Source organism: Danio rerio, chromosome 19, assembly GCF_052040795.2.
Source record: "Danio rerio strain M-AB ecotype USA chromosome 19, GRCz13ab, whole genome shotgun sequence".
Taxonomy (NCBI): domain Eukaryota; kingdom Metazoa; phylum Chordata; class Actinopteri; order Cypriniformes; family Danionidae; genus Danio; species Danio rerio.
In genome coordinates this window covers 12,923,364-12,938,139 of record NC_141039.2, presented here as the reverse complement: position 1 = coordinate 12,938,139, position 14,776 = coordinate 12,923,364, and the positions used below count along the sequence as shown (strand labels likewise).

The following is a 14,776-nucleotide window of genomic DNA, read 5'->3' as shown; positions in this document are numbered from 1 at the left end:
TTTTTTAAAGTCAAAACACCATGGCTGAAGTGTTATGTTTAGACAGGTATGTTTTAAAACTATTTTAGTCACACAAAGCTTATGTAAATTGTGTTCTTGTTTATGAATGGGTTTATATGCACAGAAGTGTTGTTCAGCCACTGAAAACGTCCGGCAAAAGATTTGCTATTTTCAAGTTCATAGAGTACCAGCATTCATAATAAAGTCGGTTCAATAGACCTAAGCATTCATTTAGTTGTTCAAGTGTTTTTAAGGAGATGAAAACAAGCGATGTACGAGGATCAGCAAGCACAATTGAAAATGAAAAGTAAATCACTGTTTGTCGTGGTAAAGTAACTTTAATGTAAAACGGTGACAGGATATTTCTGTTTTTAGCACTCCTTTTTTCTAATCTGTTTCTAAGTTTATTTAGTTGAATATGAAAACATAAGTAAATAACGCTATTCTGCCTGAACAGCTTTACTGAGGTGAAGTTTGATTTATATTCGCACATTTGTTAATTTTCGAACAGTAACAACTTGTGACACGTTCACACTCTTGCGCTGCGTTTACTCGAAGACGCGTATGAAGTGTCAAGCGCAAGTGGTTTACATTCATTCATTCATTTTATTTTCAGCTTATTCCCTTTATTATTCCGGGGTCGCCACAGCGGAATGAACCGCCAACTTATCCAGCACGTTTTTACACAGCGGATGCCCTTCCAGAGTGCTTTACATGTTAAATCAATGCAAAGATGCAAATAGACATCCTGCGGCATGAATGAGTCGGCGCGAGTGAATAAAGCAGCGTGAGTTGAGCGTTTTACTCGATTGACAACCTGTGTTGCTCGAGTTGCAAAATCGGAACTTCAGCAGACATTCGCAACGTGTTAACTAATCAGGAGCTTGGTCTTGTAGGGGTGTGATTTTGAGGTAGCGCCTGTTGTTGGTGTCCCGGGGGAAAATTCTATTGCAGACACCTGACAACAGTTCATCTAACTTGGCTCAGGTCAGTCGGAAGCACTGCAGCATATTATCCAGATATAGTTTCTAGAGGAGTTGATGAACTCAGAGCTAGGTGCACCCCTGAAAGGATCTAGTGGACTCAGACAGATACAAACGAATCAACGGTGTTTATCAGCTTCCTAAAGCACATAAACACTGCTACTATCTGTATAAAATCCATGTTAGCCATTTAGCAACGAAGACAGAAGCCCTGCCCATGGCGCGAATCCGCATCTATTGTGAAGTGAATTTGTTGCACAAATGAAGCAGATATGACACATGAATAAAGCGAGTAAACTGTTCATCTATTCATGTGTGAATATTTATTCAAGGGTTCCGCGGGTTATTGGATCTGAAGTAGCATGTAGGAATGACTTCAAAACAACACTAGCATTATTTAATTGAATGTGAACAATGATGTATTTTATAGTCATTGGCTGATTATATGATTTTACTATTTAGAATTTGCAAAAAATACTTTTCTAAAATTATATTATTGAGGAAAAAGTCTGATTGTGTGAATATAAAACTAACTTTACCCCAATGCCAGTTTTGGGTAAATATAATTTCTGCATCCTGCTGACCTGTGTACAATTTCGTACATTTTCAAACCTATTCTGATAATGTTAGCATTTTGGCAGATCACCTACTGCACCTTCAATTTGATAGTCAATTTGATATATTATTAAAGGGATAGTTCACCCGAAAAGGAAAATTTACTCACTATTTACTCACACTCGAGTGGTTCTAAACTTTTATGAATTTCTTTCTTTTGTTGATCACAAAACTAAATGTTTTCAAGAATGTTGGAATTCAGCGGCTGTTTTTTTTTTTACAACATACTTGAGAATATCTTCCATTGTGTTTAACAGTAGAAAGAAACTCAAACTGGTTTGGGACAAGTAGAGGATTTTTGGATGAGCCATCTAACATTTTTATTTGGATATTTGTTTTACTTTTGTGATTCAAAGCTGAATTTTCAGTATCATCCCTCCAGTCTTCAGTGTCACACGATCCAACAGAAATCAGTCTAATGTGTATTATTGGTGCTCATGATGCATTTCCTTTTTCTTATCAATGTTGAAAACAGTTCTGCTCCTTCAATATAATTGTTATTATAATAATTGTTTGTTATAAAACTTGCTCTATGTTTTTAGAAATGCAGTATTTGATGAATAGAAAGAAAATCAAATAATAGAAATAGAAAACTTTTTTAACATTGTAGAAGTCTTAAAGGTGCAGTCTGTGATTTTCCTGATCACTGCCCGATCTGTCGGCGAGGTTGGTAACTTTTAAATTGGGTTAAAAACAAGCTTGTAATGCGGTAGTGTAAACTAGGCGTAATTAAAAAAATCACGAGCAATTTAAATCATTATTTATGTGCTTCACAGATAGTTGGAGATGTCATTCTGAGCATTATTATAGTAGCATACAATCAGGAAATGACTTGTTGGCTGTTTGTTCTAACTACTTATTTAAAATGACTTGAAACAATTCCTAAAAGGTTTTGGGACAAGGTAATTGTTTCAACCTATTAAAATTGGTAAAAATGGTTAAGATAACTTAGTCAGTTTGTGTTGGGACAACATGAAGGAATTGTGTGGAACCTAGCATTTTTACAGTGTATATTAGGGGTGTCAAAAATAATCGTTTTTTCGGTGCACTGCGATGCAGACGTGGACAATTCGGTATCGGTTCAGTAATAATCATAACCGGTTATTACTGACGTCATTTACCTCATATGCGCTCAGTCGCGAGGGAGGCGATCGGGAGTATTTACAGCGCTTTAACTACTTAAAACTCATAAACTGTGCACAATTTCACTGTTTGTGTTTGCTGGATCAGTCTTTCACTGACATATACAACAAAAGCCCCTATTTCACTGAGATCGAGAGAATGAAAGTAGCCTACTCCATTTCTCTCTCTCTCTCTCTCTCTCTCTCTCTCTCTCTCTCTCTCTCTCACTCTCACTCTCTCTCTCTCGCGCGCGCGCTCTGTCTCTCTCTCTCTTTCTCACACACACACAGTGGCCCATTTGACCTGCTGGCGTGGCTTTTCTTCTCTTCTCGGCTGTTTTACAGCGTTACTTTTGCATCCAGAAACGAGCGCGTCTGCAGAGTTTTCTCCACCGTGTCTATCATACATCAGCTGTGAGATCGCCGCTGCCGCCTGCCGCTTATCAGCATCACTCATCTGTGAAGAACGCAGCGCGCAAGAGCCAATCGCAACCGTTTTTTTTGAGGGTGTGACCAATCAAAGGGGTGTAAGAGAACTAGACAAGGGTCAGAAATTGAGCTGGATATTTATATTTGTTTATATTATTTGCTAAATACTCGTTTTGTTTAAAGTTACAGTTTATATATCTCACTGTTTGTATTAAATGACAAAATTGTATTACAAATAGTATATAAATATAAATATATTCATACATTTTAATACAAGAAATGCTGCTGTGAAGAAAATTTAAAACTGTGTATGGAAAGCACTGTCAATGCACCGTGATGCACCGAAATATCGAATTGAACCGAATCGATGGCATGATAATCGTAACTGAACAGAACCGTGAGACTAGTGTAGGTTCACACCTCTAGTGTATATTACTTTTATTTTTATTGATTTCTTTATGTCCTTATTTTGTTTTTAAGCCACTGCTTTAATTTATTATTAGTGTACAGCTTTGATGTTTTCAAAAGATGTATCCACAATTTCTTCATTCTGTTTGATGTTGGTAAAACAACAACAACATATAGAGAGACGTACAGTATTCTTTCTTTTTACTTCTTGGAAATCTCATTTGCATATTTCATTGAAGCAGAGCTGCGGTGGGTGTTACTGTGGCTTTGAAGAACCTAAATGCAGCAGAGCATTGATTGAGTCCTTTTAAATGACTCCACATCTTACTTTTTTCTCTCTCTGTAATCTTCCATTTTTTTTGATTCATTCTTCTCGTAGGCGTGAAGACGCTTTCATCTTGCGTTCGCTCAATAGATCAGCTCAAACAAAAAAGTATTTCAGATCTTAATACCACACGATTACCAGACCATTAACTGCACTATCAGAGGCTCAAATGGTTTGTTCGCAGACTGTATTATGTCTGCTATTAGAATCGTTGTCAGCGTGTTGTTTTCTAAAGCTTTTTCCAAGAATATATTTCTGTGGAAAAGGCTCCTGACAGACTGTAATGCAGGAGTATAGAAAAGGATGTGTGTTCTTGCTTTTTTGCTTTAAAGGAAATTGGGCTAGTAAGATTTTCTTTAAAAAGAAATGATTCAATGAAGACAAACTCAAACTGTTTCTGGGTATTCGATCAAACATGTTATTTGAGATAATAGCGTTAGTCACAGTGTAGCTTAAATTTTGCCATCCAAATAAGACAAATAATTATTTCACTGCATTAAACTTTGGACTAGATATGATAACCTTGGATGAAAATATCTCGGTTTTACGGTGATTACTGCTCTAAAATATATTCTATTTAAATGTCTGGGTAAAAAAGCAAAACTTTTTTCCCCTTTGAACACAATATATTTTATTTATTAAACTTTTAAAATATTTTGGGGCAGTAAACATGTCAGGCTTAATAATTCAAATGAATCATCGACTTTTGCTGTCTTCATTAGTTTCCAAAACACAGATTTTTAGATTTTTCTGCTGGAAATACTGTTTTCCTGAACTAAAAACAAAATGAAAAAAAAAATGTACCCTAGGAACGGTATAGCAGAACATTTTGTCAGTTTTTAAACCTTGACTTTTCCAAACCGCGGTATACCTTGAAAACAGTTATCATGCCATGCCTACTTTAGACTATAATAAAAAAAATAAATAAATAAAATTGTCTTTACATTTTGCCATTTAAATAATACAAATTCAAATACGACATGCTTTTAAAGTTAAAATAAAGTTATTTATTTTTTTATTTTTATTTCTGGTGTTTTTAGTCTTTTAAAGGACTATATAAATTGTAAACATTTGAATGACTCCCATATTGTAAAGTGCATATTGGCAGTATATATAGTACATGTATAAACATCCAGTTTATACCATGAGAAGTTCATTTTATAAATGGGTTAGTATTATTGTAGTAAAGTATTGTTGAGTTATTCTTTTTTTATTTGTAATAAAGTGTATTTATTCAGTTCATTTATTCACACATTTGTTTACTTATTTCATTACTTTGTCATACAGTTTAACTTGTATATATTTATTTAAACGTCACTTGAATAAATCATTTATGTTTTATACAGCTTATTTAAATCGTATGTAAACTTATGGTTTGTATTAATTTTTAGAATTATAATTGGTTAAAAAATTTAAAGAATAATAGTTTTAGTTTTTTAGTTTTGTAAAGTTACTGGTTTACTTAATTTACTTTATTAATCTGTAGTGTATTAAATAAATTATTAACTTTTTTTAATCTTTTCCATAGACCCCTGCAGTATTTATTTTCAAAGAACTATTTTAAACAAGAAGACTGGAGTAATGATGCTGAATTCATCTTTGACATCACCAGAATAAATTATATTTTAAAATATTCGAAAAACCGAAGCGGGCATTTTAAATGATAATATTTGATTAAAGGTAATAGTTTTGTTACTATTTTTACAGTCTTCAAAATCATAAATAAAGCATTGCTGAGTATAAGATACTTTTTTTTTTAAATCAATAAATGGTAATCTTACAAAGTCCAAACTGTCACATTATCAAAAATAAAAAACAATGGTCCTTTAGTTAATGTTTTCATTAACATCAACAAACAATTAGTAATACATTTATTACAGGATTTATTCATCTTTGTTAACGTTAATGTAATTTAAGCTAAATAACGTTAGTTCATGTTCATTCCCTTTGCATTAACTATGATTGAATTTTGATAATGCATTAGTAAATGTTGAACTCTGATTAATTAATGCAAGATTATTTATACTAAATGTTAATATATTAAGTAATATTAACTAACGGACTATTATTCTAAAGTGTCTAATATTGTTATGCTAGTTTATATATTGTGTCGTTTTCTAGTTAAGTTGATCTTTTCATGATCTTGTTTATATTTTTCTTCAGGGAATCTTTCATTTCCAGCTAGGACGAGGGGAACCTATGCTTCACACACGACTTAGACCTCACTGCAAAGACTTTCTTGAAAAGATCGCCAAACTCTTTGAGCTGCACGTCTTCACCTTCGGCAGCCGTTTGTACGCTCACACTATTGCAGGTACATTACTGTCATGTGGCAGACTTTTTTTTTTTTTTTAAATTAAAAATTTGTAAAAAGATTTCTTCTATTCCCTTTATGCTGTAAAACATGAATGATACTTCAGACCTTGAGGAAAGTTACAAATGTATTTTTTTTCTGAGCACTCAGCGTTTCACCCCCCTTTGCCTAGTGAATGAGAGATCATGTTGTTCTTTTATTATAACACCAGGTGGCAGTATTTGTTCATATTCTTAGCATTTGATGGGTGCAAAGTTTGCTGTGTTTGCATATTTATTACAACAAATTGTAGTATTATGGATATAGAATATGATCATGCTGAATATGTACTTTATAAGTACTACTAAACAGCCAATATGTAAATAGTAGGCTTGCTATAGGCTAAGGTTTGGATTCTCCCACTATTTGGCCATTTCTGTTTCTTGTTGTCATAAAACATCTGCTTAATGACTAGTAAACAAAATCAGTTTAGGGATTTCGCACTTTTCAAAGTTTTTATTGTTGTCGTCTATAATTTATTCATACCTTGATGGTTATTGTAAATGTCTTGTTGTTGGTATTATTAATGCTTGGTGTTGTGTGTTTTTGTGTATGTGGACTACTGTGTCCAAAACAAATGTGCAGCTCAAGTTTCAATGAAAGAACAATGAAGTACAAAAATAAACTAAATGCAAGCTAGAATGTACAAGGATAATACTATGAGTGATATATACATTCTTTCATAAGAATTAAGAGCTGGACTGGTACACTGGAACAAGAACATCCGAATCTGACTTTTTATGAATGCTGCATTTTCAGGAATTTGTGTTTTAGTTTATAATCGGAAAAGATGTTGTGAAATTTGTATTATTATTATTTTTAATCATTCAAAGCCACTTTTCTATAATGCAGTTAATGACAGGGAAGCCTAACATGCAGGCATGTGCGCATTTTGCATATGTGAGTGTTTGTCTTGCGTACAAGCGCTAGTTCAGTTTCACTCGAAGTTTAGGCTTGAAGATTTTAGTCAGTGATTTTGTATTTTTTTTATTTCTGTTTGTTTAAGACTTGTTTTTGATCAATGTTTTTTATTTCTTCTTTTTTATTTACCTTGTTGTACTGTTTGGGAGACTTTTATAAGATTTGTTATGCAGTAAGGGGAACCAAAAAATGTTTTAGAATGTTTTTAGTTTTGTTTCAGACCAGCCTATTAAACATCATGTCTGAATGCAGGGCTCAATAATAAGGACTGCCCGATGGCCCGTGGCCAGCGTCTGAGATGCTCGAGACAGTAGACAGGATCGTTACTGGCCCGATCGGGCCACTGATGCCCTGTCACTAAAGTTTAATTTGGCTGTGACTTATTGTTAATTGCGTGCAAAAACTGTCAGAATCAAGAAACAGTTTGTGTTTTTAAGCCTTCAAATGCTACCTTCTCGGTTCCTCTTATCTGATTGGTTGTTGTGAGCACGTTTTTTTTTTTTCCCGTAACAACCAGTACAGTGAAGAGATGGCAACATAACGTCAACATTAGGTAATGCTGCTAAAGGAAAATATTTGTTTCTAACAACTTGGAAGCAGACATTTATAAAAAATGAAGCGATGTTTTGTACAGTTTGCCGTCAGTTTGGAAGGTCAGCCATCTTTTGTTTTGCAATAAAATACCTGCACATTTTGCTACTTTTGTTTGCAAAACACTTAGAATTTTGCTCATTATACATTTATTAACATTGGGGAAAATTGGTTCAACTTTATATTATGATGGTTAATTTGAGGTTTGCTTATTTGGTTGTTATTAAATTGTAGTTCAGCAAAGTTTTTAACATAGTGTATTTTTTTTTGTAACGGGAACAATTTTTTAAAAGTATTCTTTATGCATTTTACGCATTTGTCTTTGTAGGGACTTATTGCATGTGTGTTTACTATTTGACCGAAGTATACAGTGCAACTTTAGCAAATGACTTAATGCATTTGTAAAAATTGCAGTCAGTGCATTGTTATAGTAATAATTTTATACACTAATAATTACACGCACGTTATCAACAGATCACAATGATTTCTTGTAAATCGTCTGATAGTTAAGACTGGGGTAATGATTCTGAAAATCCAGCTTTGACGTTACAGGAATAAATTACATTTCAAAATCTATATGTATGCTAAACAGTTTATACAATATATTACTGTTGGTTTGTATCTTATAGCGAATAAATGCAGTCCAACAAAACATTAACATATTGACATTAACAAAACAATGACAAAAATGTTAACATTAATGTGATGCACACAAAGTCACTTATTTCCCAAATTCTGTTTGACAGAGCAAGGAATTTCACAGTATTTCCTATACTATTTTTTCTTGTGGAGAAAGTCTTTTTTGTTTTGTTTATTTTTTTGGCTAGAGTAGCAGTAAAAAAAAACATTTTATTGTCCATATCATTAGCCACCTTTAGCAATATTTTTTTCTCGATTGTCTACAAAACAAACCGTTGTTATACAATGACTTGCCTAATTAACATAGTTAACCAAATTTATTATTATTTTTTGGGATAAATTTATTATTTATTGGGATAGGATAGTGGAGAACAGACAGGAAAGCATTAGGTGCTGAAAGAGGGGAAGGATTGGCATAGGATCTCGAGCCAGGAATTGAACTCTGATCAACGTGAGCACCAGGGTACTACAAGTCGGCACACATAACCACTAGGCCATTGCCGCTGACTAGTTAACCTAATTAACCTAGTTAAATTACAATTTAAGCTGAAAAGTAATATCTTGAATTGTTAAACAATCTTTCTGTTAAACAGAAATTGGGAAAAAACATACAGGGGGGCTAATAAATTAGGAGGGCTAATAATTCTGATTTCAACTGTGTATTTGTAAAATGTGGGTGTGTGTATATGTATGTATGTGTATACGTGTATGTGTGTGTGTTAAATATGAAATACGCTAAATGATTTTTTTGTGTGTAAAAGTGGGATGAAGCATGATGTTTACAACTTTCATTTATTTTTCAAAATATTTCATTTGATTTCATTTTTATCGAATGTTCGGTATCTCGCTGTCAGAACTTTGCACACAACTATGTCCGGTGATTCATATAGACACAATCAGCAGTGGATAAAGCAAGGATTTTTCTGAATTAAAGTCTTGATTTTGGTGAAAAGCTGGACAGTGAAGATTGCCGGTGGTGCAATTTGAAAACACAAAAGAAGTGCATTATTTTTTCCTCCGTTTTTCCGTTTTATTATAGCTGTAAATAGTCTTAGTGCTGTCCAAGCGAAACTACAGAGATTACAGCTCTGCTTCCAGCCATAAATTATGCTTTATCTTAAAAAAGAAATGAAAGTTATTTATTTATTTTTTTACTATTTCTCTTACTCATACCAGGCTTTTTTCTCTTTTCAAAAGGTTTTTTAGACCCAGAAAAGAAGCTCTTCTCTCATCGGATTTTGTCTAGAGACGAATGCATAGATCCCTTCTCTAAGACAGGAAACCTCAGGTGAGACAATGCTTTTACTTTACACCAAAGGTGGCGAGCAGAATGAAATCAGTGCTTAAAATAACAAATCACAATAAATAAATCTTGATGTTGGAACAAAACATACATTTCTGTTTAATAACCATTGGGAGGTCATTTATTTATATCGGACAGGACGATCAAAACTGCCATTTATATTTTTTACCATTAAGAGAAAATTCACCATAGTTTTTATCATGTTACAAGGCTTGAAATTAACTTTTTTTACTTGGTAGCACCGGTGAGGCCTGTAAGGCGATATTTAAATATAGGAAATACATTCATTTTTAATCCAATAGTGTTTCTACACTGTGAAAAATGCAAATTTTACAAAACTTTCTTTCATGTTGTCCCATTACAAATTGATTAAGTTAACTTCTCTATTTTTACAAATTTAAAAAGTGGATTGAACATAAAACAATTAAGTTGTCTAAAAAAAACTCAAGAATTCTGTTGTTTCAGCTCATTTTGCACAAGTAGTTTGAGCAAGCAACAAAAAAAGTGTATTTTAATTTGACTGTCATTGCTAATATAATTAGATTTTAGTTTAGTCTAAACTTGTTTATTGGTTTTTGTAGTTTGTTAAAGTATTAAGAAACTAAACTATATAAGTTTAGACCAGTGGTTCCCAAAGTGGGGGTAGCGGGACAATAAGGCGGGAGTCGCTTGGCGATTTTCCAAAAATCAAGTAAAATTTTATTAAACTATTAGAATGACCATGTTTTATCCATAACCTACTGAAAAACAAAATTAATAGTCATGTTGTTAACATGTTAATATATTAAAACACAACATACAAAAAAAATCCGCCTTTTGATTTTTTTTTTTTGCGACTCCCAGGGTGATTACATTATATTAAAACATAGCAATAGCGTCAGATGCAGCACATTGAATTTGTGACACCTTTATGGCATTTATGTACATCGAAAATAAATACAGGCCACAACTGAACATGGAGGATGGTCTCCGAGTGGCGTTCTCCAAAATTAAATGATGAATAAACTTGGCCGTTTTGGTATGTGTGCATGTTACGGCCCAAACTCAAAACTGGCTCGAATAACAACAACAATCAAGGTTTGAGCCGAACATATTGAAGACACAGACGTTGAATGGTTAAATTGACGTTCCGTCAATATGTTTAATTTTTCTTAAATCATAAGTTTTCAAAAGACAAAACATTAACAAAAATCAAGTAGACAGGTAGGGCAGCTAAGGTAAACAGGTCTCTAACTATACTGCTTTAAATGGACAGATCTTACCTAACTCCTGTGAAAGGAATAAAAATAGGTGAGTCTTCCGGGCCACTGCTTACCTTCGCTAAACTAAATAAATAACAAACCGTGACTATGAAAAATAAACCCCTACCTGCTACAAAACAAAGTATCAAAATAAACAAACTAGTTAACGCATTACAAACTAAGAATCAAAAGATTAACATGAACGAAACACTAAATGGAGCGGCATCTGGATGAATGATCGACTTGCGGAGCACCGCCAGCCAGACCGCCTGAGCGCAAGCCACCACCGAGCTGAGGGAGGGCGAGAGACTGCAAGATAAAATGAGAGAGAGCTAGAGACGCCATTGCTGTCAGCTTTATATAGTGGGAATCCCCAGTGACGTCACGGGCATCATCCAATCCTGGATAAGCCGGGTAGAAACACTCCTTCTAGTACTCGATCGCAACAAGCACAAACCAGCAATAAATACATAGATTAATTAAATAACACAGACCCACATAACTGCACTTTTGTGTGCAAGGTTTATTTATTACCATCTCAGATGCCTTTTGGTTTACGTATCAATTCACACTTTTAAACCTGGACATTTTAAAACAAATACACTTCAACTCATTGCCTCCCTGGAATTTAAAGCCGCCTATAATCAATATGGAGCTAGGACATCAGAAAGAAAGGAGTTACTCATCCCAATATGTACAAACAACAGTACCTGGATATCAGAACTCAATATTCTCAGCACATACCAATCTTCACAGATGGTTCAAAGATGGAAAGTAATGTAGCAGCAGCAATGGTGACAGGGGAACAAAGTCATAGAATCAGTCTGCCTAAAGAATGCTCCATATTCACAGCTGAAGCCCGCGCTTTACTTTTAGCATTGGAGTATATAGAAAATGGCCAACAAAAGAAATCCATCATTTTTTACAGACTCTAAATCATGCCTCCAAGTTATGGAATCTTCAACGAATGATCATCCTTTGATTGACAATATTTTAACTAAAGTTCACCAACTACAAAATCAGTTTTATCACATCATTTTTTGCTGGGTTCCTGGACATGTCAGACTTTTAGGAAATGAGCGAGCTGATGCAGCTGCTAAAGATGCTTTGAAGCAAGTAGTGAACAAATGCCAAATTCCTCCGTCAGAGATGAAATCTTTTATCAACGCTTACATTTTAAACAAGTGGCAAAAGGTATGGGATGCATTAGAAAACAATAAACTACATGAAATCCAACCTGAAGTTTCACACAGAATTTTAAGACATTTTAAGAATCGATTTGATCAAGTAGTTTTTACCAGATGTCGTATTGGGCAAACGAGAATTACACATGGTTTTTTGCTCCAAGGTGAAAACCCTACTCAGTGTTTGTGCTGCAAAACTCCTCTTACTGTAAAACATATTTTACTGGACTGTCCTGCTTTTACTGATTCCAGAAGGACTTTTTATGAAATGAACTCTTTTAAGGACATTTTTGACAAAGTGAAACCAGAAAAGATTTTAGAATTTTTATCATGTATTAACACAAAAAATCTTATTTAATTTATGTTTTATTTTGTTTGTTGATTTTTAAATTGTATATTTATTGTTGAAAGATTCCTGCCATGAAAATAGCCTTGGTTGCTGACATGGCACTAAATAAAAAATACATTACATTACATTACCATCTCAGATGATATTAGGGGTCGCGAGTTACTGGCATTGTTATTTTGGGGGTCGTAGGCTAAAAAGGTTGCAAACCCCTTGTAGGACTGCACGACTCTGGCTGAAATGTGAATCACAATTTTTTTTTTTACTTAAAATAAAGATTATTATTTCCTCACGATTCTGTAAATGTAAAATAAAGGTTAATATTAGTGGGCTATTATTATTATTGTTAATTCTCAAGCATATGGTAAAACAATACTAATAATAAAATTAGGCCTATGTGTAGGTCCACTGTTGCTTAAAATGCAAAGTTTTGTAGTCATGATGGTGGACTTGAACAGACTTTCAATATGTCCTGTTTGTTAATTCACAGTAAAGTGATGACATCAGAATACAACCATTCATAATTCTGATGTTGAATTATTATATTTGAGACATGTGCTTGTCATTTGTCATTGACGGCATTATTAGACCATTTGTTTTCACTGGTAAAATCAGACATTTGTCATTATCAGATTCTTTCTTGCAATATTTGTAACATTATATAGGCTAGTTATACTAACACGGTAAGCATTTATTTTCATGCACAACACTGTTTTAGCAAAGAAAAAACATATCAAATGCTTGTCGTCGTAATCATAACTGTAAAATGCAATATGATCATTTAAATGATGTGCACTCAGCCTGTTGGAGCGAGTTTAAGCCAAACAGTGAGAACAGCGCCTACTAGAGTCACAGAATACGATCTTTGCGTGCACATTCTCGGTAGTCAAACAGCTTACGGTCACCTTATGTGATTTCGCAGCCGTGAATACATCATTACATTTAGACAGGGATGGCATTTTTGGGTGAATTATACCTTATAAATACAGTATATGACACTTTTAACGCCATTTGAATGTGTCCATGTTGCTGTGAAGACTTGTGTGTCCGCCTTTACTCTTCTCTCCTGACCTTGTAAATATATTTGGCTGAATCATAGAAAAGCTGAATTAAGGTCGTGTGTAGGGTCGAATCGAGATTGTGATCTTTTTTCGATTAATCGTGCAGCCCTGACCCCTCGCTTAGATTAATATATAAAAAAATAATACAACCACAAACTTTTGAGCACTAACGTACCTTTAGTAACGTGTAAGGGTGTCACGATGCTCCAAATCCTAGATTCGATTACATTTTCGATTCTAAAGGCACGATTGGATTCGATTTTCGATTATGAATAATTAATTAAATAATGACCAATTAATTATTTGTAGCCTACCGTATAAACTACCTGACCTGCGTGGTCTTTGTTTTACCCATAAACAAATCATACAGTAAATGAATAAAGGCAAGATACACACATAATTACCACCTGTCAATCACTTTTTCTGCGGGACTTGTGAATAGGCAGTGATCTCTGTCGTTATAATGGCGTCGGTAAAAAAGACGCACAACCAACAGGAACCAGCCAACAGTATCTGAGTTGTTCGCTAAAATGACTAAGTACAAGTGAGTGAAAGATTGAAGCAGTCTACTGATCCTAGGGCTGCCCCCGACTAAAGATATTCCTAGTCGACTAACATTCCTGCATTTTAGCGATTAATCAAATAATCATTCATTTATGATATTAATATAATAACTTGCGTATATACTAGGAATATAGTCCAAGTTGAAGTTTAACACTTCCACGTGACAGAAAATGCTAAAGCATGATATTAGCGCATTCAAAACGAAAATTAAGCGCTTAAAACGAAATAGTAAAGCGTTTAAATACAGTGCTTACACACAAAAATCAGTGACCAGAACGTTATAGGCTAATTATGACATAAAAACAGCAATCAGACTGCCTGTGCATTTTAATAATTTATTATCAAAAATACAAACTGTAACAGTTACATGTCAAACAAACAAACAAACCAAAAAAAAACAGTTTTTAATAAAATAAACTAAAATTCGTTCTTCAAAATAAATCAAATAAACTTATTAGCAACTTAGGCCTAGTACAAAACTAGGCAAAAAATAAAAATAAATAAATAAATAAATAAATAAATACTGTAGCAAAAACGCATTTTTTTAAAAAAATACACTGTTTTTAAAATACATTTTTTTTAAATACAGTGGAAAATTAAAATTTATGTAATTTTTATATTGTTCAAAAGGAAAATAACAAAAACGAACAACTTAACAAATGCACATCGCACAACGCCAAAACTTAGAATAA

The 14,776-nt window shown here is 33.6% G+C and overlaps 1 protein-coding gene across 9 annotated transcripts in view; it reads left to right on the top strand.

The window, feature by feature from the left end:
* The window catches only part of ctdp1 (CTD (carboxy-terminal domain, RNA polymerase II, polypeptide A) phosphatase, subunit 1), a 214,229-nt gene that overhangs the window by 12,850 nt on the left and 186,603 nt on the right, over positions 1-14,776 (top strand). For all 9 annotated transcript variants that reach the window (XR_015515860.2, XR_015515861.2, XR_015515858.2 and 6 more), the window contains 2 exon segments: positions 6,045-6,195; positions 9,583-9,673. Coding sequence is in view for 2 of the 9 variants with exons in the window: in NM_001002873.1 (NP_001002873.1) it covers positions 6,045-6,195; positions 9,583-9,673 (242 nt within the window). In the remaining 7 variants the exon portion in view is untranslated.